This window comes from Epinephelus fuscoguttatus, linkage group LG19 (assembly GCF_011397635.1).
Source record: "Epinephelus fuscoguttatus linkage group LG19, E.fuscoguttatus.final_Chr_v1".
Lineage (NCBI taxonomy): Eukaryota > Metazoa > Chordata > Actinopteri > Perciformes > Serranidae > Epinephelus > Epinephelus fuscoguttatus.
In genome coordinates this window covers 4,828,208-4,854,813 of record NC_064770.1, presented here as the reverse complement: position 1 = coordinate 4,854,813, position 26,606 = coordinate 4,828,208, and the positions used below count along the sequence as shown (strand labels likewise).

Genomic DNA, 26,606 nt, shown 5'->3' with positions numbered 1-26,606 from the left:
AAAGTGCTAACAATTGCAACAGTGCTGACAGAGCTTACTGTGTTAACTAAGGGGAGGCAAAAGGTGGGCGCTACACTTCAATGAGAATGCCGTCCCAATATCTGTGGTACATGAGCATGGTGTAGTGCTGCTGCAGTTAGCTAGCGAATAGATACATGTACTCACATGCACTACAAAAATGCAGCGGGGCCACCTACAATAGGTTCTTCAAACTTTTTGAAGGGGGGCCACATTAAATATTGTTAAAATATCTGGGGGCTAGCTGCTTCTTACATCAAATGAGTTGTCTAAAAAAATCACAGACAAATGAAACAAACACTACTGTTTAATTTTCTAGTGAAAAACGTTTCTATTTTGCAGTGCTCCTGAAAACGACGGCTCTCACTGTCGACTTTACACTTCTTTGCTGTGTGCTATCTAGCGGAAAATATCTGGTGTTAGGTAACCGTTCATTTGCTAGTTAGCCATCTGTTCATGAAAACACAGTTTTAGTTTCATCTTAATACATATCTATAGTCCTGGCATTCTAAGATGAACAGGAAAAAATGCAAAGTGTTCTTGCTTGTTTAACCAGTATTGTGTGGTGGGCTGTATGTAGTATATTTTGAACAACAAGCCACTGGCTGGCTGCCATCTCTGCCAAGTCAGTCTGCAGCCGATCCCAACACAAAAGTGGAAAAGGTATAAAACCTATTCAAATTTTACAGTTGAAACTTCAAAGACAATGCTTGGTTTTGTATACTTTTAAGTAGCCATGTCCAAATGAACCTTCATGAACCATTAGTTGTATTTGCTGAACCCACTAGATGGCGGTCTTGGTGCAATGAAAAAGGCTCAAGGGATGGCAATGCAGTTTGGTTTCAACCCTTTGTTGAACAAAGAGTGCCAGAGTGGACCCAAAAAATGAAGAAAATGGGTCATGAAGCTTTATTTGGCCAGTTGAAACCAAACTGCATTGCCATCCCTTGAGCCTTTTTCATTGCACCAAGAGCGCCATCTAGTGGGTTCAACAAATACAACTGGTGGTTCATGTAGTTTCACTTGGACATCACTACCTATAAGGTCAACCCAAATAGCCAGGAAAAATTAAAAATATATCCCCAGAAAGCTCAGGCCTCAGGACTATATTACATATAGTTGGCATGCCCCCTTTTTGGAGAATCAGGCAGGAGCGCCAACACAGAAGGTAAGCAATGTACTGTTGGAGGGAGATAGCAGCAAAATATATTCTAGCCCCCCAAAAATCTGTGACACTTTAAGTGCACAGTATATTGAGCGTATTTTCATTGCTTGACTCTTACGTACAAGAGCCCGTTCCAATGGGGAATCCTTTAACCATTTCAGCTCCCCATTTAAGCTCTAGTCAAAGCCACCAGACTACATTGACAAAAACAGTCATTTTAGTCATTGAACTCAGGAGCTGCTTGTCTATTGCTACCAAAATCAGTTACTTAGTTTGTCTTATTGTGTGACTTTGGTGAATCTGAACTAACCATTTTAAATGCCAAAGTCACACAATAACACAAACAAAATAATGGATCAAGGCAGTGGTAGGTTTTTCTCAATGGAGCCTGGCTTTGAACAGAGAGATATAATGACTTCCTTTTCCATTCAGAAATGTATGTGTGACAGAAAGGTAAGCAGTGAAAATATTCTAAATATAGTGTCCATTTATACTGATAGTGATTTTTTTTAGGAGGCTAAAATATGTTTTATTGCTGACCACATCCACACAGAACATTGCTTTGCTTCCATGTGAGATTCCGGCATGCTTCTCCAAGCCGGAGGCGTGCCGGCTGACATCTACTGTAGGTAAAACACTGACTATGGATAAGGACATCAGACAACCCTAATTAAAAAGTTTCTCTTTAATGCTCTGGATACCACAAAGAGCTCATTTAAAGGGCTATGAACATTAGAAAAAAATAAATGTCAGGACAAATATATGAGAGTAAGAGGAATAAATCTATAGAACAGGCTTGAGCATGATATAAAATGTGTTGTAAAAAATTCAAAATAATGCTCAGTGTTTGTTTGGAGGCTGATGGATCTTAGTGGACTGAAAGTGGACAGATAAACTTCTGTTAAACTGTGATGAGGTTCATGATATCAGTAGCTGAGCTGGTAGAGGGACAACCCACACAGCTCATTATTTTTAATTAGCTCCAACTTTTCAGTCTCCTTACTGCTGGCTTTGCACATACCACCATACCACACCACCATGAAACTCACGAGGCACAAGTGTATCTGACACCAAAGAGGCATTGAAAGATTGCCCTTCTGGACAGACCTCATTAATACATACACCTATAGACACTGTGGTTAAGAAACTATAGCTTTTTCATTTTGAGCGTGCTGTTTAAGATTTTTGTAGTGGCACACACTGCACAGCCATGAGACACCTACCTTTCTTCAACAGTCAAATATACCTCTTTCTTCCCTGTGCGTCTTTGTCTCAATTTTGTAGTTCTTACTCACTGTGATGACACAATAAAACATTCATCACTTATTTTTTATTAATTTATTTATTACTTTCTGGTGGTCAGTACACTGCTGGCTCCCAAAAAATATTTTTCACCTCAATGTGCTACAATGAAGAGCACTGCTCACAGGCTCATTTGTGACAAAATAGAATGATGTCAAGCACGGAGAATGGTTGTTGAGATGCAGGCAGTGTGTGTTGTCTCATCTGAAGAGAGCTGAGGGTGAAAACATCATGATATTATCTTGTTTTGTGGTTTAAAACTCTTCTACAAAATTCTCATGATTGTGTGTGAACCCACACCAGCTATTGTTGCCACCATTCTAAAACTTTTCTTCTCATACAGAATGCAATGTTGAAAACAGTGCCACAGACTAAATCAAACAATTAAACACCAACAAAGGCAAACATGCAAGAGAGCTGTGCTGCTAGCATGGCTAAAAACTATACCATGCAAATTGGCGGTGCTTTTTAGGTTGACTTTGGATGCTGGTGGCGTGTGGCTGGGAGTCACTTATTGGGAGGAGGAAATGAACTCACCAGTCTGTAAACTCTCCTCCTGCTACCTTTAGAACTAACCCAGATAGCACACATACATCTGGCCGACGTCGGCCCTCTGCTTGCACTTGGATCTACTCTGTTTCTGCTCAAACTGTGTGCTCGCACTCAGATACCATGTTGCTTGCACTCAGACACTATGTTGCACGCACTCAGATACCATTTGCTCGCACAGATTTCCTGCTCAAGCTTGGGCTTTTCTCCTTGCACTCAAACTGTTTCTGTGTGCTTGTGGGGACTGTTCATTTACACACGTGCGCCATATATATATATATGATATCTTTAAATTTAATACTCTTTTGTCCCAGCTCATCAAACGTCTCTGTTACGTCGGCTTTGGGTCGGTCCAGTGCCGTAGAATATACCCACCCACATACGGAAGTCGCCACAGAAGGCAGAATTTCATCTCTGCGGTGTTTGTTTAGAACTGAGCTTGCGGGACACAGCATCTCATTGCAGTTGGTTTCAGGTAAGCTAACTGGAATAAATTGGCAGAAAATAGCTACGGTGTTTATTCTGTGACTGTTAAAAGAGGTTCCTGATGAGTGGTGAGGCACGACTGGGTGTATATAGCACATGTCCCCACCAGCTAACGTTATCTTTCATTAGCTGTTAGTTAGTTTAGCTCATGTTAGCTAACAGGCTGCAACTGTGGTGTTTTCATTTTTTTTTTCCCTAGTTGACGTTATCTGCTCATCTGGTTATCGTAAGCACTCGTTTTGGGTTAAAGTGGAAGTGCCTGGAGCTGCCACCTATGGTCCGTGCGGCCCCCCGGCCTGCCCTCCGGGGCCCTGGACGGGTGCTCAAGTATGGGTGAGAGGAGCGGAGAGGAGTGCGGAGGTAAGGCGGGGCGGGCCGACACTGTGTATCCCAGACCGGGTGCTCAAGTGTGGGGGAAAGGAGCATGGAGGGTGCCCGGAGCTGCCAACCGTGGTCCCGGGCAGGGCTTGAGACTTGGGATCCACTCACCTATGGTCCCACCTGGGCCTGACCTCTGCGGCCCCCCGGCCTGACCTCTGCGGCCTGGGCGGATGCTCAAGTGCGGCTTAGAGGAGCGGAGAGGAGCGCGGGTCAGGCCAGGTGGGCCGACACTGTATATCCTAGAACGGGTGCTCAGTTGTGGGTGAGAGGAACGGAGAGGACCACGGGGGTCAAATACTGAAGTTTAAGGATGCCTTCGGTACGTTGTTAATGTGATTTTATGGGCAATTTATCAGTCAAGGTCTCCTCCTCTGCAAAGCAAACTGACCCGGTGGCTACAGGTAATAGCGCAGTTTTGAAACCACTGCTTTTCCGAGATGAAGGACTGATTGTTGAGCTGCTGTTAACAGTTAATGGAGTTAACGCTGGATCCCGTTATTTAACAGTTTCAACACTAAATGAAGCAGAGTAACGGACCCAAAGCCTTCAATCTGGCTAAAAGACAGCTGAAATGCTAACAAAAAAATACAGTGGTGAAGTTGGGATTTGTTTCTTGAAGTGACGTGCTCATCGTTTTTTCTGTCTCTTGCAGGCTGCCAGGAGAAGCGGACTGGCCATCAGATATTGTTTGTGGAAATTTGAAAATAAAGTTTGTCAAATTGACTTTTGTCTTTCCATTGTGCACACTTACACACGAAATAGGGTAACAGTTATGGAGCTTTATCCCTATCTTTATTCAAGAGAGTGGTCTATCAGTTTGAGAGCAATATTTATTGATTTCACGTTCAAAAACCCTGCCCACGCACTCCAATAGCCTCTGCTTGCACTTGGATCTACTCTGTTTCTGCTCAAACTGTGTGCTCGCACTCAGGTACCATGTTGCTTGCACTTAGATACCATGTTGCACGCACTCAGATACCATTTGATTCAAAGCTGCGCTATTACCTGTAGCCACCGGGTCAGTGTGCTTTGCAGAGGAGGAGACCTCAACTGATAAATTGCCCATAAAATCACATTAACAACATACCGAAGGCATCCTTAAACTTCACTATTTCACCTCCACGCTCCTCTCCCCGACACTTGAGCACCCAGTCTGGGATACACAGTGTTGGCCCGCCCCGCCTTACCTCCGCGCTCCTCTCCGCTCCTTTCACCCACACTTGAGCACCCGTCCAGGGCCCCGGAGGTCAGGCTGGGAGGCCGCGGGACCATGGGTGGCAGCTCCAGGCACTTCCACTGTAACCCAAAACAAGTGTTCACAATAGCCCAATGAGCAGATAACGTCTATTAGGGAAAATAAAATGAAAACACCACAGTTGCATCCTGTTAGCTAACATGAGCTAAACCGCTAAACTAGCTAACAGCTAATGAAAGATAACGTTAGCTGGTGGGGACATGTGCTATATACACGCAGTCGCGCCTCGCCACTCACCAGGAACCTCTTTTAACGGTCACAGAAGAAACAACATAGCTATTTTCTGCCAGTTTATTCCAGTTAGCTTACCTGAAACCAACTGCGATGAGATGCTGTGTCCTGTAAGCTCAGTTCCAAACAAAGACCGCAGAGATGAAATTCCGCCTCTGTGGTGACTTCCGTATGTGGGCAGGTATGGGCCGACCCAAAGCAGACGTAACAGAGACGTTTGATGAGCTGGGACAAAAGAGTATTAAATTTAAAGATATCCGCCATGCGACAGACGCTTGTCAGATGTTATAAATTCAGGGCCGATGTGTTGTCCTCAGGCCGACGTCGGCCAGATATATGTTTGCTATCTGGGAAAGGACCACCATGCCGCATTAGTTTCCAATGGGATATCAGGAATTGTAATATCCTGTGATAGGGTGACCATATTTTGATTTCCAAAAAAGAGGACACTCGGCCGGCCACGACATAGCCTACTTAAATGATAGGCCTACTCGCAGCTTACTCAAAGACGCCTTATCATTTTAATAAATTTAAAATTTATATGTATGGACAGAAAATTCAGTTATTTTACAAAATAATATCTCTCAAAGACAATTCAGGGGGCGTCGGAGGCTCAGTGGTAGAGCAGACGCCCCATGTACAAGGCTGTTGCCGCAGCGGTCCGGGTTCAAGTCCAGCCTGTGGCCCTTTGCTGCATGCCATCCCCTCTCTCTCCCCCCCTTTCACACTCAACTGTCCTGTCCATTAAAGGCAAAAAAAAATCTTTAAAAAACGGCGATCAGAGCCCGATGGTACCCGACGGGTCGGGCCAGGTTTGGTCAAAGATGTAGCTATAAATTGTAATCGGGCTCGGGTCGGATTCGGTCAGCTTTCAGTGAAAATGTATTGTAAAAATAAATAAACTCCTATTGTCTGTCCTGTTTATTGCTTGGGCACTGTTATTTACGTGACAACACCTGAACATAACACACACAGACACACATTGGCTGTTTGTTTCTACCTCTCTCCTCGCTGGAAGTCTCGGACCTCCAGACGGAAGCCTCCGCCTTGATTAAATGCTGAAAATAAAATAAAAGAGGGAGACAGGTTTTTCCTATTTTATCTTATTTTGTTTTATTTCTCCCTCTCCCCTCGCTGGAAGTGTCAGACCTCCCGCCTCCCGTTCCCGTCTCAAACACGGAGGTCTCCCTCTCCGCTGAGCACGCCCGGCCTGTTAAATAGCCTGTAACCATAACAACTGTGTGAGCAAAGCAAACTCAGTGCTTTGGTCATTAAATCATGTCGGGCTCGGATCGGGTTCGGACAGAAATATGCAGCCCATGCCACACTCTAACACACACACACACACACACACACACACACACACACACACACACACACAAACACACGGAAAACTGGACATTATCATCAGTTTATAAAAACGCCCTGGACGCCCGGACGCCCCGGACAGGACGTGAAAAGTGGACATGTCCGGGCAAAAGAGGACGTTTGGTCAGCCTATCCTGTGATTCACCTGACCTGACTAAATCCTGGACAGCGGCATTCAACCCAGAGGCTCTTCTTCTATATGCTGATCTGACAGAACGGAGGAGGAGGATGGGAAGGAGGTGTGTGTTTTACAGTGAATAAGGACTGGTGTGACGGTGGGAATGTGAGGTTCTGTCCTGCTCCTGCTGTGGATAACTGCTATATGCTGTTCAGAGGCAGCTGCAGAGCGTGCTGACCGTGTTTGGGAGTAGTGACCATGTGGCCATTTTGTTGTTGTTGGGATGCGTAGACAATTGACCTATGGCTAAGTAACGCCCCCCTCCACTCACTCGGACAAAATATCAACATTCAGTGACCGGCGTGATGGCAGGTGTCACAGTACACGGCGTTTAGCAGGAGGCAATTGATGATTTTTGGAGACATAACAATCAGATGTCATTGAGAAGTAACCAAAAGGGCCTAAACTATGCATTGGAGGGATATATTCTAAGGATAGACCGATACATCGGCCGGCCGATATATTGGGCCGATATTTGAGTTTTTTACTTGTATCGGCATTGGCCGATACACGCGTGGGTTCGCGGATTTATTTTTCCCTGGCACTTTTTTTCATTTGAAAGTATGTGGTTAAGTTGAACAAAGCTGTTGAATCCTACTGTGTACAGTAGTTGTTGTTTTATTTATGCTTCAGCTTAAATATTTGTTTATTTTATAAAGACATTACTGGAAGATTTAAGAGCACTGAACTCTTTTTTTAATTTGAATGTAAAATAATAATAATAATAATAATAATAATAATAATAATAATATTCTACCTGTTCTACCTCAACTTTCCATCTTGTTTTAGTATTTTTTACTGTTCAATAAATGTTTCTTATTTTAAACTTGAGACCTGTAATATTTGTTATCATTGTGTCATTTTTTTTTTTTTTAATGTAAATTGAGGGAGCAAAAGCAGTATTGGCCCCAAATATTGGCTCAAGAAAATTGGCAGTCCATAATCGGTCATCGGCTAAGGGTGATGGAAAAAAATCGGTATCGGCATCGGCCCTAAAAAATCCATATCGGTCTATCCCTAATATATTCATCATTTTATTGTTGAGAAGGTCGATGAAAAGCTTAAATTACAAGCCAAAATTTACAGGTCCCAGTGAAAGCGTGATAAACCACATCTCGTTGCCGTCACCATCAAAGACAACAAGATAAAGTGCCACTGAAGTTAAGGTTTTTGGCTCAGAATATGAGAAAAGGATAACGACCTTTTTACCATCTTTACCAAGAGTGTCTCTCCGTTAGTTTGGTGCTACAGTATTTACATTGAATCATTCAGCATAACACTTGCCAACCTTTGTTATCTCTGCGATTATAGATAAATTAATGACGCTAAGCTCCAGAAGTTAATGTTAGCTTAACTAGAGCCCTTTAGACAACAGCTAACGATGTACGATTACCAAAGTACAAAAACTAGAACAAAATAGGCTAATGAACTCCCAGCAAACAAGGTGACATGATGAACAACGCAGGTAGGAGCTAATGTTAGGCTAACTTTAGCTAACGTTAACTAGAGATGTTAAAGATAACTTTATATTTCTTTCCAGCAAAGTGACAATATGTTGCCTCAAACACAATGTTGACTTACCTTAGAACAGATGTAGACATCATTGTTAATCTTATTCACGTTGAGTTGATGTTGTGGTCTAAGTCACCGCACAACTTTATCCAAAGGAGACACTTTCCTCAGTTGAGATGTGGTTTAAAGGGTAAAAAATACACCTCATTGCCCAGCCTCTCAGAATACCCCATGCACACCGTTTGGCCATTTTTAAACTTCAAATCTCTGAAAAAGCTCATAAAACCGAACAAAACTGACTTTCTGTAATGCATTTCAATGAACATCCAGGCAGAGAATGTCTGAGTGTATGAGAATGGCAATACGCACTGATTGGCTCATTGTGTTTGAGGGCGGGGCTTAGCCATAGATCAATTAAACCATTCCATAAACCAGAATTCATGGATTACCAGAACCATCCGGAAACATGGACAATTATAAAGCAGCAGCCAACAATGTAAGAAGACATAAAAATTGACTAAATTACAGTGGACAAGTTAAATGAGCTGATGGGATTAGTTCACTGGAGTTGTGTCTTGCAAAATTCAGCGTAACAATTGATTGATTGATTGATTGATTGATTGATGGATTGAAATACAACAAAGGTGTTGCCCAGTGCTAACCCTGATCCAGGACTGTCACACCATGTATCATGATATGGGGTTGCCATCGCTGTATAGAATATCATGTGATAATGGAATAATCAAAGAGGTCTTTCTTGAGCAATGTTTTGCAATGTACATTTCCAACTATAATGTTTGTGTTCATTTCCATTGTTTAAAGAGTACCTATTATGCTCATTTTTAAGGTTCATACTAGTTATGAAGTTTTTGCTAGAACATGTTTGCATGTACATGTTGTTTACATCAAAAACTATTTTCCACATACTGTCTGTGCTGGAACACCTGAGAAGGCTCCATTTAGTGCCTGTCTGTCTAAGCCTTCTTCCTCAAAAAAATAAATAAATAAAATCAACTCGGTCTGCTCTGATTGGTCAGCAGTCTGGGGGCCTTACGAATCTCTGCATCTCTGCACCATAAGAGCAGCTGGGGAATGACCGTAACAGAGAATGGGGACACCATTTACTTTGAAAATTCACCAATAAAAACAGAAACAGATAAATTTACATCACCAAGAAAGACCCTGACTAGAGATGTAACGGTATGAAAATTTCATATCACAGTTACTGTGACCAAAATTATCACGGTTATCATTATTATTATTATTATCGCGGTATTGTTGAAATGCGCTCAAAATGTTCAAAAAGTACTTATACACACACTGAAATCATTTAACCAAGTTTTATTTTGAAAAACAAATAAAATAAAGAGCACAATGTATTTTCTGTCTAACAGAAAGTCTAGCATGTTTGATTTTCTTTTTGTGGTTCATGATTACTCCCATCACAGCCGTCACTTTGACCAATAGAAACACAGAGTTAGCTGCTGCCATAGATAACTGTAGGGCAACAACACCCCAGCCTTTTTACTGTGTGGTAACATCCCTAGAGGAAATATTAAAAAGGGAAAATGATGGCGTGAAACAGCAGAGGCACTGTGTCAGCCCGCTGAGTACTGCCATTAGCATCAAGCTAGCAAACAATGTTACTTCATAATGGAGACAGACATAAAGTAATAACATTAACAAATAGTGGCGGGGCTTTTACTCACCACAACTGCAGAGGCTACCAGCTTCATGTGAAACAAACTACATTATAGACGAGCCGTTATTTATTAATCCCTCTGCATCTTTTTATTTTTACTTTTTATCAGCTCCCGTTGGCTTCATAAAGTTAATGTATCGGGCCATCATTTCAAAATTTCTGAATCTGTTTCAAATTAAAAGCCCCTTATAACCTTGACTGAGAGAATCCCTCCATTTTCTAAATAGGCTTTTATTGTGAAATATTTGTAGGAACTTGTTGGGGCGAATTCAGTAACTTGTATGTTTGCGTACGTTACTTAAAATGTAGCTCCTGCCATCTGCTGGCACTTTTTAGGTGACTACAACAACATTTCGGCTGGCACATGAGCAGACACAGTGACTGAAATAATAGTAAAAGTAATAAAAATAAGACAAGAATAACCCGATGACATCACACACGTTGTGAAAGACGACTGGGGATAATTGGTGTGGACCATTGTGTAGTGTATCGTGTCTGTCTGCCTTCCGTCATGTTTTCAGAGGCCAAACATTGCAAACTGTCTGAAGAACTACTGCTGCTGTTCGTTAATCAAACACGATTTTAATGATAATTAAAATTTGAAACTGTAATACTAACTGTATTTTAACTGTATGTACTGGAATTTTACCACGGTTTATCATTTTACCGGTAATCATTACATCCCTAGCCCTGACGTTAGCATGTAGCTACATAATTATTAGCAATGTACTTACAGCCAGGGAATGACTGTAATGGAAAATAGGGTAAAGAAGTAAGAAGTAAAAACCGCTGGAGTGCTCAGAACAATAGGAAACCTAAGTTTTTTGCTCACAGGAATTACCTCCAGAGGTGAGGACTCGCATCACATGACTTGGACTCAAGTCAGACTGGAGTCACAAGTTTGATGACTTTGGACGTAACTTGACAAAATCAAATAAGACTTGCAACTCAACTTCGCCTTTAACATCACTGACTTGTGACTTAATTTGGCCTCGAGCCTTCTGACTTGAAAATAGTTGCTACCTTCACCCAATCCCAAGAGTAAAAAATGTTATTTAAACAGTGTGCCACAAAATAATTCACCTTCCTTCATTTCCATAATCAATTTACATCAAAGCTATTAATTTCCAGCAAGTAAACACTTAATTCCCTAGAATCACTTTGTTTGAAATCAATCTGACAACATCCAATCAAGTTGCAGGAGGGAACTGTGAAGAACTAAGGTTATGTTACGGCAGTTGGAAAAGATGATACCAAAGATAATTTCATATCTGTACAAAAACCTCACAGTGGTCAACAATAAATGAGCTAAAGTATGCAAAGCATGTGGGGTGAAAATTACTAGTGAAGTTGCAACAACTTGCAACAAACTTTTTATTTTTTCTATTTTTTCAATAAATAAGTACAAATTTTACAAAAAATGTAGGATTAAAGTAAACTTAATATTTTATCACTCTATTGCTAAAATGGCATAAAAAGTAATTGTTGAAGAGTGCATTATGACTTGTTTAGAACTTGAAACTCAAAGTTAAGGACTTGGCACTTGACTCGGAACTTGGAGTCTTCATTTGGGTTTGAATTAATATTGTAGGGCAAATTGACTTAAAATTCTGCCCCACCTCTAACTACTTCTACATACATTTACATAATTATTAAACTTTGTCCATGTTTTATAAAACCATCCTTTATTGCAACATTATGTAAGATGCAAATTATGGAAAAGCATTCAAGGTCCCCTTTAATCTGTTAAAATACCCCAGTTTTCACCAAACACTTTCGGTATGGTACCTTTGGAACCAAAAGTAACCCTTCAGACATGGTACCTAGACCCCAGGTCTCAATCAACGGACTGCAGTGTTCACAGCTCCACCTTTTGGTACTGGATCAGTGTGCAGGTACCCCAACAGAGGGGTGACCAAAAATGGGGATGGTAAGGAATGTTTCATTGGTACCATCCACAGTTTTTCAGAGTGGAAAAGTAAATGCATACTGAACTGACCTGAACCGTACCAGACTGCTTGGTGGAAACAGGGCTTTTGTTAATTTAGTATTGTAGGGAATAGTGACTGTTGCACCCCTGAAGGCCAAAACACACCGGCGGCGTCATATGACGGTGGCATCATTGACACGAGTCAAGTGCCGCCCCCAACACACACAAAAAGCGTCACGCTGCGGGGCGTCAACTGGATTTCTATTGCACACTTGGAGCTGGGAAGTACAAAATAGCGCTTTTTCAAGGGCGGCAACGCTGGAAAAATAGGACAATAGCGTAAAGTGCCGCGATGCGGCACGTCAACGCGTGTCGAGCCACCGCTGGTGTGGGTTTGTATATAGAAAATAATGGGGGTGGCTGTTTGGACGCACGTCGTACGGCGCCGGTGTGTTTTGGCCTTGAGACCCACAAGCAGGCCTTGATCTTGCTTCTGTCTCAGTCCTCTCTGTTGACTTGTGACTCAAAGTAACTGCCCAAAAATATAACAAAGAAACAACTCACTTCCAAGCTACAAATTCTACGACTCTGTGGAGCCCACTCAATGGCTTGAATTCAGAGGTGTTCCCTGCCTCCTATCATGTAAGTCTGAAGCCTCACATTTGGTAACTTGACCTTTCAGATTTGCTTGCAGCTAAATCTGCCATCAGCCTCAGTGACGGCTGCAGAGGTAGCAGGAAGTGCGTAGTATGATGGTTGTGCAACATCATCATCAGGGTACTTAAACCCTAGCTGAAAAGCTCTGTTAAAATGCTTAAAGGGAATGCATAGAGTATGATGACTAGGCTGGTCATACATGGTTGGAAAATTATTAATTGCTCAACATATGCAAAAAAAATCAAGATGCTGTAAAAAAAACAAAACAAAAAAAACAGTCTTTTTGCCCAGAGGACTCTTGATAGAAATGGATTTACAGAGGGAGATTATCTGCGCCCAAATAACATGTTAGCTTGACCTTTCAGAGCCATTTGTGGCTAAAGAGCCTAAAGCTACAGTGGTGAAGTGAGCCATGGACAGGAATATTATAAAGCCTTTTAATATCCTTGTCACAGAGTTAAGGTCTTTCCCCAGCCCCCCTCCTTGTGTCTCTGTTTGGCTAGATTTCAAAACCATGCTGCAAGCTGTGCTGAAAAGCAACAATGTGCCAAACCATTGAAGTGATTTCTTAAAGATTGATGTTTTTTTAGAGTTGTCTTGACTTAGCCTTTTCTAATCAAACAGCCATCTTATTTTGTGAATACAGACTGCAGCAGAAAAGTGATCCAGAGACCCTAATCAGTTTCTCCGCTGCATGTTCATTTTTCAGTGGCAGCCCACGGCCAGGATCAGTCACTGAATATTACAAGTATAGTTTAACATTCAACTTAGTTTCATAAGCAAGAAAGCTTAAACTTTAATGTAATGCAGAGCTCACCCTAGAGTTAATCAAGATTCATAACATATGGGCTGCAATAAACCTGTAAGACAAAAAAGTACTTTCACTGAGGACTGTATACCATACCTTAGCTCTGGATTGAACAATAAGCATATGATCATACGTAACAGTGGGTTTTCTATTGTCCCTGGGGAAGAAGAGCTTTATTCAGATCATACTAGTGGTTTTACCAACCTGTTCTCATTTCCAGGTTGTCAATTATCCATGCCTTGTCATGCTCACCTATATGTGATATTGATGCCAAAGGCACCCTTAAGCATCTTTATTAGATGAACCGAGCTTTCAGCTAACTCCATTGTAAACCTATCTGCAGCAATACTAGGTTGAGGGGTCAAACAAAACAAGACTTTCACCCATTAGACCACAGTTTGTGTCCCCTGTGAAACCAGAAGTCAATGCTGTTATCATCACGCAATTCAGATACAGTCATTACCTACTGACATGTTTTATGTTGCCTAACAAAGATACTAATTTGAATTCAAAATATGTTTTTTCTAAACCTAACCAAGTAGCTTTGTTGCCTAAACTTAACCGCAACCATTTCACAGCAATGGCCACATGTTACAATGTGTTTCAGCTGTGCATCACATAGACATAGACATAGACATAGTAAAAGATTGCCCTGTGCGTTGCTTGCAGACACCAAGGGCCGTGACAAAATGCTAATATTAGATGACCTCATAATAAAAACGAGTCGCTTTTACATATTTACGTCAAATAACTACCTTATAGACACCTTACAATTTAGTACTTTGCCAGCCACAACAAACATCTGCATTCATAACTCATGGTAAGTATGGTTTAGCTCATAAAACACTTAGCAAAAATCAATTGTTTTGTCCGTGAACCCTGACAGTAATTACTGAGCTGAATGTTACACATGATCTTACATTTGGCTGTTTGGAGAAGTTTTCCTGTAGGGCCTTAAGCCAGATATCCCTGAGGTTTTGTGAAAAAGATCATGGTTTGGGTTAAAATGAAAAGATTTCTTCCAGAAAGGTCTCTCTGACAGAAAGCCCTGAAGGTTAACTTGCTGTTTTATTTGTGTTAGTGTAGTCAGTTTAGAGTGGACTTTACTGCATCTTCTGTAACAGACTGTGTAAATGGTCAGACCCCTGAATCGTATTGAATCGAAATCATATCGTGGCAGACTTTGTAATATTGGAAAATATTGTATTGTTGACCGCAGAATCGCTATAATATCATCTCGTGATGACACTGGTGATTGACACCCTTATAGTGGACACGTTTCAATTTTATCTTTTAACAATGCTGTGGTTAATGTCTGGTTAGGTTTAGGCACAAAGTCACCTGGTTAATGGTTAGGAAAATATCATGTTTTGGCTTAAAATACCCGTTTTTGTGGCACTATTCCGGCAGGGAACACAACAATAGCTTTGTAAAAAATCAACTACTTTTCCTGGCACTATACTGGTGGGAAACACAACAATGTGCGAGTAAGAAAACACATGCTTTTTGTGGCAATATCTTGGCAGGAAATGCAGCAATGTCTCAGTTAAAATCAACTATTCCCCAGTGGAAAACCAGTAATGGGTCGCTAAGTGACATATATGGTGGCTAACGGGCCACTGAAAACACAGCACTGACTTATTAAAACACAACTGGCAGTGTTGTTTGTTGGTCTAAAACAGTAGTCTGCAGCTAAACAAGTATCTACCCTAGGTGTCAAACCATTCACCACAGCTATGGTGCACAATTTTTTCTGTCAAGGTGTGCTAAGGCATGACCTCTGGTTGGTGGTTAGGCTTAGGCAAGAGGAATGAGAATGGTTAGGGTTAGGGTTGGGGAAAAAATCAATTCACCATAGTATTGTGAAATTTTTGTGTGGCAATATCGTATTGTCCCACAGTGCCAAGTATCAATTTTTGTAATTATATAAATTATCAATATGACAAATACTAATTAAACTTTAGGTAGCCTACTTGAAAAATATAATTAATTGCTTTTCAGTCCACCAGATACATTTTGCTGCTGCGATAAAATGACTTAAGTGAGATGAACAGACTGAAAACTCTATGTTATTACACAATACAGATGTTGACAAAGTTTTCCTTTGGGGACATAATTTACAGTTTAAAAAGGTAATTAATCGCAAGTTATTTTATCACAATTATAAGCATATTGCAACATATTTAAAATCACAATAACATGGTATCATGGATCCTCTGGAGAGTCCCACCCCTAGTTAGAGTTAGGGTAAGAATGTCAGGGTAAGCCAACAAAGGCAGGATAAGGCAGAGTGGGGCGGATCATACCTTCGCCCCCTAGTAAAGAAATATATCACTGTGGGTAGGTAGGCTGCAATTGCAGTCAAAAACTGTACTGCCTCTCTGTTATCGTCAAATGTATTAAAAAGTGGAAAACTAGAATGTAATATGAGTGTTATGTAAGCTACTGTATATCACTATTGATTGTGATAGTTTTTATAAAGTGTTAGTGTAGATGTTTATTTTCTTGCAATGTTATGCTAAATTTCTGTCAGAACATTAGCTGGCAAATATACATTCTGTGCATAAGCTAGCAAACAGCTCATACATTCTGAATATACTCTACCCCCTAGCTTTACATAAAGTTAGGATCTGTTAATGTGCTTATCAGTTGTGGATGAAAATTATCACTGTCACATTGTACCAATAATCACCATTTAGAATAATATCTACATAAGGTATACTATTTATTCAAATTGAACTGCTCGTCTGATGCCAAAGGAAGTTTCTAGCTTTTACAGCAGGTTTACTTCTGTGGCGTGCGGCCCACTGAATATGCACAGTATTGTTTCTCCTGCAGGCTCTGTTCACGAGTTCCCCACTCAGCTCATAGACTTTACATTGTGATGACAGCTCAGGTAAGTTTTACTGATATAAAACATCCACAGATTATAACTTAATAATAAAAAAAAGTTAAAATACACCTTGTTTGCAGTTCAAGATGTCCTGACAACCGTTTTAAAGACGTCTCTTTTATAATGGTGGTCTATTGGGAAAATGCCTCTTGGGCCACAGAGGATTCTTTTGCTGCAATACCGCAGGTGGCCACTGGGAAAAAAAATGCTGCAAGGCTGAGTTGACTCCATGGCTACAGCATTGCTTTAAAGAGAGCCACAGTGAGTGGAGAGCCCATGTATGCTTGGAGGTTCACCCACTTGATATGCAAACTCTGCAACTGCCGATGTGCTCCCTCCCACCCAGTGATCAATACATGACTGGGAGCAGAAGACAAACTTTACCCCAGGCAAGTGCATAATCAATAGCCATGTGGGTTCTCGCTAATTAAACTGCCACATTAATATATCTCTCACTGAAAGCTACCTCTGGACAAGAAGGGCAGAGGAGAGGTTGGAAAGATGGAGATGATGAGATCAGATGGGAACAGGAAGAGAGGGGAAATAGCTGAAGAGAAATGAATGGAAGACCTGAGGGGGACCATACTAGGAAAGGAAAATTTGTGCTTCTAATCTGATTAATAACAGCTCTATATCAAAACACAGGTTCATGACTAAACAAAGGTTCAAAGCCTTCAATGAAATATTACCAACATGTTACAAATCTAACACACGTTGTGCCTACAAGCCAAACTGGAGGTCTCTCACCGAAATAAAAAAGTGAAGTTCTGATAACTCTTCAGCTGTGATTCGTCACAGAGTGAGAGTTTTGTCAATGAAGCAATTTATCTTTGAAATGTGGGACACTAAATGACTTCAAATACTTACTAGACTTTTTTTACACTGTAAAATATCATGATCAGCTAAAATACATTCACTCTTCTTTTAGCATTAACCCATTGTAATCAGATAGTTTTAAATTACGTCAGCTTTAAAAAAAAAAAAAAAATTAAAAATCCAAAACAAAGTATTCTGTATTATTTTTTTAAGTAGCACTTTATTAACAAGTCCAAGCACTGTATTTTACAAGCTCACAGTGATAACCTGGTGGGTTCACACATAAAAAAAACCCCCAAAGCAGATGTGTTTATCAACAACAGCAGTGTAACGACCGTCAGCAATGATACAGTGATAACTTATTATGTCATACAGATGGATAGGAACATGGCACATGAAGAGGACCTAAAAGTCTAGTTGAGTAAATGTTGTTTATATAGCTAAAAATCACAAGTCGCAAGTTTGCCAAAGAACTTTCCCATCTCTAGGTCAGTGGTTCCCAGCTAGTGGGTTGTGGTCCAAAAGTGGGTTGTGTGTTCATTCTGTATGGAACGCAAGTGAATCACAAACGTGTCAAGTTTGTAAAAAACACACTTTATTTTTGAGTACAGTGAATTTATGGCACAGAGGTTTTATTTTGAAGTGCTGTTTCCTGCCGTAGAGTGAGTGACTAACAGACAGCTACTAAACAGAGACAGCAAACTAACTCTATGACATGGCCAAACCAAAGAATGATGCGGAATATTAAATGGCATGGGCCTTGAACTAATGACCAGAGTTGGGTATAACGCGTTACTTTAACGTTATGCCCAACTCTGGTCGCGTTGCAAAGTAACGTGTTAGAGTACTTTGATTACTTTTTGCAGTAACTAGTAATCTAATGCGTTAGTTTGCTGTGTGAGTAATCAAATACTTAAGTACATTTTCAAACAAGACATCAGTTACTTCCGTTACTTTTAGAATGCTGGTCCTTCAGCTCTGAAACAGCAATGGCTGTCATTTGGTTCTAATAACGGAGATAACATTAAACCTACCGGTCTGAAAGAAGCCACAAAGCTTGTGGCTTGCTACGTGGTCGGAGAAATGCTGCCGTTGTCTAAATAGGTGGAGTAGGACTCACTGACAGACGTATTTCAGACTCAGGACTTGCATTATGCCTGGTACACGCTACACGCTGGTACTAACCAATTATCCCCGGCTGGGTAACAATCGGGTTATTCTTGTCCTGTTTTCATTACTTTGAATATTATTTGTGGACGTCAGAACTATTTTCTGAGAGGGGGGCGGGGGAAGCACGCACACTTATCAATGATTAAGGATTTGATCTGAAGTTATTTTATAATAACATGCAGTTATAAGAGAACTAGAATGGATGAACACAGCATCTTAATTGTTAAGAAAATGAAACTTTGATAACTAAATCAAGCCATTTAAAGGGAAATTTCGGTTTATTTCAACCCATCTCCTATCGTCCTAAATTTGTTTCAAGTCACTAGTGACATAGAAATAATAGTTAGCATGTTAGCCGTTAGCCTAGATACAGCCAGTGTCAGCCCTGTTAAAATGTAATTGAACGGGCATACTTCAAGTGCAAAGTTAGTCCACTAAACAGGCTTTTCCTCCACAAAGACCGCCTCATATCGCTAGGATAAATGTCAGAGAACATATAGAAAACGACATGTAAACGTGTTGTCTTACCTTACCGGTGTGCTGCCTTGTTTGTTGTTTACCATTTAGCTAAGGCTGCAACCGGTCCCATTCCTTGTGTTGGGAATAGAATGATTTTATGCATTTTACTATCAGTTGTGTTTCACTATATAAGTTTTAGATGTGTGAACAATGAGAATACTAAGATGATTTCAGCTGATCTGAATGTGTTTGCTTTGCAGAAGCGGAGAAGTACAGGAGAGGAAGAGACATGAAATCTGAGGAGCACATACCGCAATGCTTAGATAATTAGTTTCATATATGGTAAAAATAATAGAAAGTGATGTACAGATAGTAAGGTACAGCACGTGTAGGGAGTTGTGTTGTTCTCTTGTCTTTCAAAACAGGAACCACGCCCCCACTGTCAGCGGGAAGGAGTCAGATTAACACGAGGCAGGGGCGTGGTGTGGTGAAGGAGGAAGTGGAACTGCCAATGAGAAGAGGACAACGCCTTGCGTGCACAATGACACTCTGTTACGCTCAAATATACTGGGTCAGGGAAAGGACAGGAGGTCAGACTTCGTGAACTGACACACCTTTGTTGTTCGTCAGGGACTTGAAGTTGAGACCCAGAGCTCTGTAATTTTATTCCTTTACTGCTTAATAAACTACATTAACTGAGACCGAATATCTTCTCCTATTGCTTCATTAAAGAACATGCAGGACTGAGCTCACACATAGCACATTGGAGAGTAGGATGAGCCCCCAGTCCATCACTTGCAACAGAGGTATTCCTCTTCTGTGGGCACTGGGGTACAGCATTCACAGGTAACGTTACACCACCAATCTCCAGAGCTAAAGCCTTCCAGCAGCCATTCCTCCTCTGTCGTCCTCTAACGTTACCTGTTGTGCCTCTCTCTCTTTCTCCTCCTCTGTTCTTCAATTTCACGAAGCTCTTCGTCAGTGTATTCTGGCTCAAATAAATAAGGGCGGCCATCGCCTCTCGATGTGGAAAGCCTATATACTAACATTCCACATTTAGGTGGTCTTCAGAGTTGTTGTCTTACCTTAAGGTGTGTTTACCGTTTACCTCTGCTTCCCAAAGCGCGACTGAAATATCGTGAGAAGAAGCCGCAGCTGCTGCAAGGCAGAACCGGACATTAGTCTGAAAGGTTCATTCATTTATTTTATGAAAGATTTATAGAATAATGGCTGACTTTTTGCCAGACTTCGACTTTGTGGAGGAGGAATTTGATTTTGCAGAGTTTGATGGCCGCCCGCACCCCTAGTTCCGACGTCTATGCTATTATTTGAGTCACTGCCAGAACTGTGTCTGTTCCATAGACTGTAGGCCTATAAAAATATGTGCCAGCCGACATGTTGTTGTAGTCACCTAAAAGCGTCAGCAGATGGCAGGAGCTACATTTGAAGCACCATATGTAAAAAGTCAAGCTACTGTATCTCCCACAGGAAGTTCTGACAAATGTTTCAGAATAAAAGTCTATTTAAAAAATGGAGGAATTCTCTAGCCGAGGTTATAAGGGGCTTTTAATTTGAAACAAGTGTTGAGTTTGAAATGACGGTGCGATATGTTAACTTTACAAAGACAATGGAGCGAATAAAAAGTAAATATATAAACACACAGAGGGATTAATAAATAATGGACCGTCTATAATGTAGTCTGTTTCAAATGAAGCTGGGAGCCTCTGCAGTTGTGGTGAGTAAAAGCCCCGCCGCTATTTGTTAATGTTATTACTTTATGTCCGACCGTGATGATGTAACATTGTTTGCTAGCTTGATGCTAATGACAGGAACATTAACTCAGCGGACTGACAAAGTGCCTCTGCTGTTTCACATCATCATTTCCCCCTTTTACTCTGTGTGGTAACATCCCTAGAGGAAATATTAAAAACGCTGGGGTGTTGTAGTCATACAGTTGTCTATGGCAGCAGATCGTTCTGTGTTTCTACTGGTCAAAGTGACAGCTGTGATGGGAGAATTGGATCTCAGTGAAGGGCAAGTGGTCCATAACTTTAATTTTGGAGACAAAAAATGTAGGCTTAGCGTCCTGTGGTCCATTGCCCAATAGGAAATGTAGAATACTCAAAAGTACTTTAAAAGTGCTTGAGTTACTTTTCTCAGGGAGTAACGTTGGAAGTACTTTTAAAGTAACTGAGTTACTTTACTCAGGGAGTAATGCAGTAAAGTAACTGGTTACTTTTTTAGAAAGTAACGCAGTAACGTACTTTGATTACTTTTAAAGTAACCCTTACCCAACACTGCTAATGACGAGGGAGAAATCTGGACTCTGTGGCTGGACAAGTTGGGAACCACTGCACTAGATCATACGTTACCCTGTAGACCCTTTAAGGGGAAATGGACAACTATTTTCCTCTGCCTCTGCAGTTGTGGTGAGTAAAAGCCCCGCCACTATTTGGTAATGTTATTACTTTATGTCCGACTGTGAGGTAGGGTTGGGTCGGTTTTCGGTAATGCCAATTCGGTCCAGTACTCCGTCTTGGACTGGGTTTTATTTTTTGAGACCGACCAGACCGCATAGTCGGGCAGAACGTACGCAGAGTGGACGTCACGGAGGTCTGCCCGGTAAAAGTGGATGTCCGCAAGCCCTGTGCGCGCAAAGCACGACCGCACAGACTTCGCTCCGCACACCAGTGTCACACAAAAGACTGTTCGGCATGTATTTTTCACATCACAGGAATTTTTCACAGACATTTTTACACGTAGTCCGCTCCGCTTATAGTACGCCCGAGTCTGTGAGCACCTGTGTCTGCCTCTTCACCAAGCGCACAGCAAGCAGGAGAGAGAGGGGGGTGGGGCGGAGACTGAGCTAGGAGGTGCGAGTGCGCATGCGCCTCTACTGTAGCCTGGAGTTTGTTTAATAGTGGTCGATAATGGCTGACAATTTAGTCTCGACGAAATCAAGGAAAGCGCCACTATGGCAACACTTTGGCTTTGAGCCAGACGAAGGAGGCAACCCTTGTTTGCACTGATTGAGTAAGCTGCAAAATTTATTTGTAAAGAATAAAAGAAACAACTTGTTACTGTCACTCTGTTGTCCTAAGGTCGTTTTTAATTTTAAATGAGTCAATTGCGCCCCCAAGTGGCGAAAATCTGGTATTACCAACTTGATGTGGTTTTATACAAAAACCAGACAGTTTTTTTTTTTTCTCATACCGACCCAACCCTACCGTGAGGATGTAACATTGTTTGCTAGCTTGATGCTAATGACAGTAATGTTAACTCAGCGGGTTGACAAAGTGCCTCTGCTCTTTCACACCATCATTTCCCCCTTTTACTCTATGTGGTAACATCCCTAGAGGAAATATTAAAAATGCTGGGGTGTTGCTGTCATACAGTTGTCTACGGCAGCAGATCGTTCTGTGTTTCTACTGGTCAAAGTGACGGCTGTGATGGGAGAATTGGATCTCAGTGAAGGGCAAGTGGTCCATAACTTTAATTTTGGAGACAAAAAAATGTAGGCTTAGCGCCCTGTGGTCCATTGCCCAATAGGAAATGTAGAATACTCAAAAGTACTTAAAAGTGCTTGAGTTACTTTTCTCAGGGAGTAACATTGGAAATACTTCAAAAGTACTTGAGTTACTTTACTTAGGGAGTAACGCAGAAAAGTAACTGGTTACCTTTAAAAGAAGTAACGCAGTAAAGTACTTTGATTATTATTATTATCCAACTCTGGGTAGTATCCACAACTTTTCACAGTGGAAATAGGGGAGAAAATGCATACCGTACTGAACTGAACCATACCAGACTGCTTGGTGGAGAAGAGGCTTATGTTGCCTCAAAGTGACATAAAATGAACTCTGAAAGACAAAACCACTACAAAGAGATACAAAACTATCAAAGTATGCATTACAACCACAAAGAAATGCAAAACAACACATAACGAGGCTAAACAACTATAAAGTGTGTCTTGCTCCTACATAGGAGAGATGAGGTGGAGGGCTTTTGCATATCTGTGCCCAAGGGCCAGGGCTCGACAGTGCAAGCGTTTCACTCGCATTTGCGACTAAAAATAGGTGTGTGCGAACTGTAAAAAATATTTAGGGGCACCTATATTTTTGTCAATAAAAAAATATGATAATCTAACCGCAAATGTTGGAGGAACTCCAGCCGCCTTCCCTCTTCCCCGTGTGATACGGTTATGGGCGGTTTTCCAAGCCACTGTTGGCACAATGAATATAACGGCCGAGATCCACCGGGCACGTCAGCGGCGCAACACGTCTGCAGCGCGAATCCCGTAGCAGCTCGCCCCCCTGTTAATCAATTACAGCGGCTCCACCAGCAATGGGAGCAGCGCGACAACCCCCGTCTGCTGCGCAACAACTCTCTATTTTAGGATGGTCTTCTATTTTTTTCACGCTACGCTCCCCTACGTAGCACAATGTGTTTTTAAATGAATAAACCATTATCAGAGGTGATATGTGATGTTTTTTTCATGCATTTACACATGTTTATCCGTGACATTGTGTAAATGTCCGTGGCGGACATTTGAAAGCGAGTAGATGACAAACAGTCCAGTAAACTTGTAGATAACTCAAATATATGTAATAACTTAGGTGGAAAATGCTTTAACATTTCATGCAGCCTAAATGTAGCCTCTCGGCTCGGCTTCTCTATGTGTTGCTTCCGTACGCAGTCAGTGGAGCCCATATGAATACGCCGCAATGCTACGCTGACATGACGCTTACGTTTGCAGCCAGTGGACCCCGGCCGTAAGTCCCACTGTCGGCAGTGTGGAAATAAGTCAAAGTGTGGAGGAGATGGATCGGGTTAAGCAGCGGATCTCCAGGGAAGCCTGCTCTGTTCTCCCCGTAGTTCAAATAATTTCAACTCTGAGCGTGGCGCTCGGGTGGAAAATCAGAGCGGTGCGCGACATCAAGGGTAGCGGTGCCGCTTTGTCAAGCGTTGCCGCCCTCTCCACAGACAAACAATGGGACAGCCAGCGCAAAGCGGTTTTACCACTGATCATGTGTAGAGGCTTTTAGGGACCGTTCGCCACGGTACCGCTGCTGGGCAGTGTGGAAATAAAGCCCTTTTCACACAGAGCGCGCAAAGCGTGCAAAGCGCAGACCTCCACTGACAAACCCACTCATTGTGTATGTGCTACAGCGGCGCAAGAGCGCACCGCTCTGCCACCGATCTGAGCTGTGACGACACCTCGGCACAGCACGTCCAATAGCAGAGAAGAGCCTGAAGTAGACCCGGAAGCGGTCACCATGGAGCTGTAGCTCCTGAACGAGCCTGTACTCTCCCAAATCCTGTCCTCTGCGCCCCCGCGGTGGGCGCCACGAAAGCTCTGTGTGAAAGAGGCCTAAGCTTAAGTCCTGCAGAGTTTCAGAGGACCTGGAGAATGTTTCAGGATAGTAATAACATTATATAAGATAATCATATTGCAGAGATAATATATATAAGATAATAACATTAAAGACAAAATTAAATTGCAATACTTTTTCAAAACTTGATGATTTTACCTTCCTGTACATTTTGTATAGAAATTCCTTATATAATTTTGCTTGTAAATGTCTATTTGCATCACGTTTATTACAGAAAACACATTATTTGATCAATTTACATTGTGCCCCTAAAGTTCTTTGTGCGCTCCTTACTTTTTCAACTTAGGAGCACATGTGCTCCTTGGGAAAAAAGTTAGTGTCAAGCCCTGCCAAGGGCCCATTGTCTCATAATCCCCTGTTGAACATAAGTTGACAGCTGTAACACCTCGCCTTTCACACCTGTGTTGATCATGTGTCTCCAGCAAGCAGCAACCTATGAGGCTGAGAAATGAAACCGATGTGGAAGTACCAAAAACTGCAGTTCCTCTGATGGCAACTTGAGGCTGGCTCCAAAACAGGGTATGTCAAACTTTACAACTTTACAGCAGAAAGAAACATGCTTACAGCCTGGTACAAAAATGTTTTTTTCTTTAAGGCTAATCTACCCATTTGTGACAACTGCAAGGAGGGCGATATTTTTTTATAACTCATCCATTTACATATATATATATATCTATATATATATATATATATATATATATATATGTGTATATATATATACATACATATATATACAGGAGAGTGGGCCCTGCCCTGGAGCCAGGCCTGGGGTTGGGGCCCGTGGGTGAGCGCCTGGTGGCCGGGCCTTCGCCCATGGGGTCTGGCCGGGCCCAGCCCGAACCGGCTACGTGGGCTTGTCCCCCTGCAGGCCCACCACCCGCAGAGGGATCCAGAAGGGAGTGGTGCATTTTGGATCGGGCAGCAGACCAAGGCGGGGGCCTTGGCGGTCCGATCCTCGGCTACAGAAGTTGGCTCTTGGGACATGGAATGTCACCTCTCTGGCATGGAAGGAGCTGGAGCTTGTGGAAGAGGTTGAGCTTTACCGGCTAGATATAGTTGGTCTCACCTCGACACATAGTTCGAACCCAAGTCCTTGAGAGGGGTTGGACTCTCTCCTTTGCTGGAGTTGCTCCGGGTGAGAGGCGGAGGGCTGGGGTGGGCTTTCTGATAGCCCCCAGACTCTCTGCCTGTATGTTGGGGTTCACCCCAGTAGACGAAAGGGTTGCTTCCCTGTGCCTTTGGGTCGGGGAACGGGTCCTGACTGTTGTCTGTGCTTATGCGCCGAACAGCAGTTCAGAGTACCCGCCCTTTTTGGAGTCCCTGGGACGGGTGCTGGATAGTGCCCCAACCGGGGACTTCATGGTTCTGCTGGGGAACTTCAACACTCACGTGGGCAATGACAGCAGGACATGGAGGGGCGTGATTGGGAGGAATGGCCTGCCCGATCTGAACCCGAGTGGTGTTCAGTTATTGGACTTCTGTGCGGGTCGCAGTTTGGCCATAACTATTACCATGTTTGAGCATAAGGATGTCCATCGGTGCACGTGGCACCAGGAGAGCCTAGATCGTAGGTCAGTGATTGACTTTGTAGTCGTATCATTTGACCTGCGGCCATATGTTCTGGACACTCGGGTGAAGAGAAGAGCAGAGCTGTCAACTGATCACCACCTGGTGGTGAGTTGGATCAGATGGCAGGGGAGGACGCCGCGCAGTCCTGGCAGGCCCAAACAAGCAGTGAGGGTCTGCTGGGAACGCCTGGCAGAAGAACCGGTCAAGTTGATCTTCAACTCCCACCTCTGGGAGAGCTTCGACCGCGTCCCGAGGGCAGAGGGGGACATTGAGTCTGAATGGGCCTTGTTCCACTCTGCTATTGTCGAGGCGGTGGTTGTGAGCTGTGGCCGCAAGGCCGCTGGGGCCAGTCGTGGCGGTAATTGCCAGCCGTCAGGCTGAAGAAGGAGGCCTACAGGGCATGGTCTGTGGGTCTCCGGAAGCAGCTGGCGGGTACCGGCGGGCCAAGCGGAGCGCAGCAGCGGCAGTCGCTGAGGCAAAAACTTGGGCGTAGGAGGAGTTCGGTGAGGCCCTGGAGAAAGTCTATCGATCGGCTCCAAAGAGGTTCTGGCAAACCGTCCGGTGCCTCAAGGGGGGAATACGGCAACTTGCTCACACTGTTTACAGTGGGGGCTGGGAGCAGCTGAGGTCAACTGAGGACATTGTCTGGTGGTGGAAGGAATACTTTGAGGAGCTCCTCAATCCCACCAACATGTATCCCAGTGAGGACACAGAGCCGGGGGTCTCGGGGGCGGGTCGTCCAATTTCTGGGGCAGAAGTTGCCGGGG

At 42.6% G+C, this 26,606-nt stretch overlaps 2 protein-coding genes across 6 annotated transcripts in view; both read right to left on the bottom strand.

Moving 5' to 3' along the window:
- The window catches only part of LOC125878864 (uncharacterized), a 489,748-nt gene that overhangs the window by 46,123 nt on the left and 417,019 nt on the right, over nucleotides 1-26,606 (bottom strand). Inside the window, exon 1 of one of the 2 annotated variants that reach the window (XM_049560329.1) lies at nucleotides 8,515-8,538. The exons of the other annotated variant lie outside the window; for it this stretch is intronic. Coding sequence (XP_049416286.1) covers nucleotides 8,515-8,537 — 23 coding nt within the window. The 5' untranslated portion in view covers nucleotide 8,538. Of the gene's footprint in view, nucleotides 1-8,514; nucleotides 8,539-26,606 lie in introns of those variants that run through there. 2 annotated transcript variants of the gene reach the window in all.
- rbfox1 (RNA binding fox-1 homolog 1) overlaps nucleotides 1-26,606 on the bottom strand; it is a 567,561-nt gene that overhangs the window by 373,101 nt on the left and 167,854 nt on the right. The window lies entirely within an intron of this gene.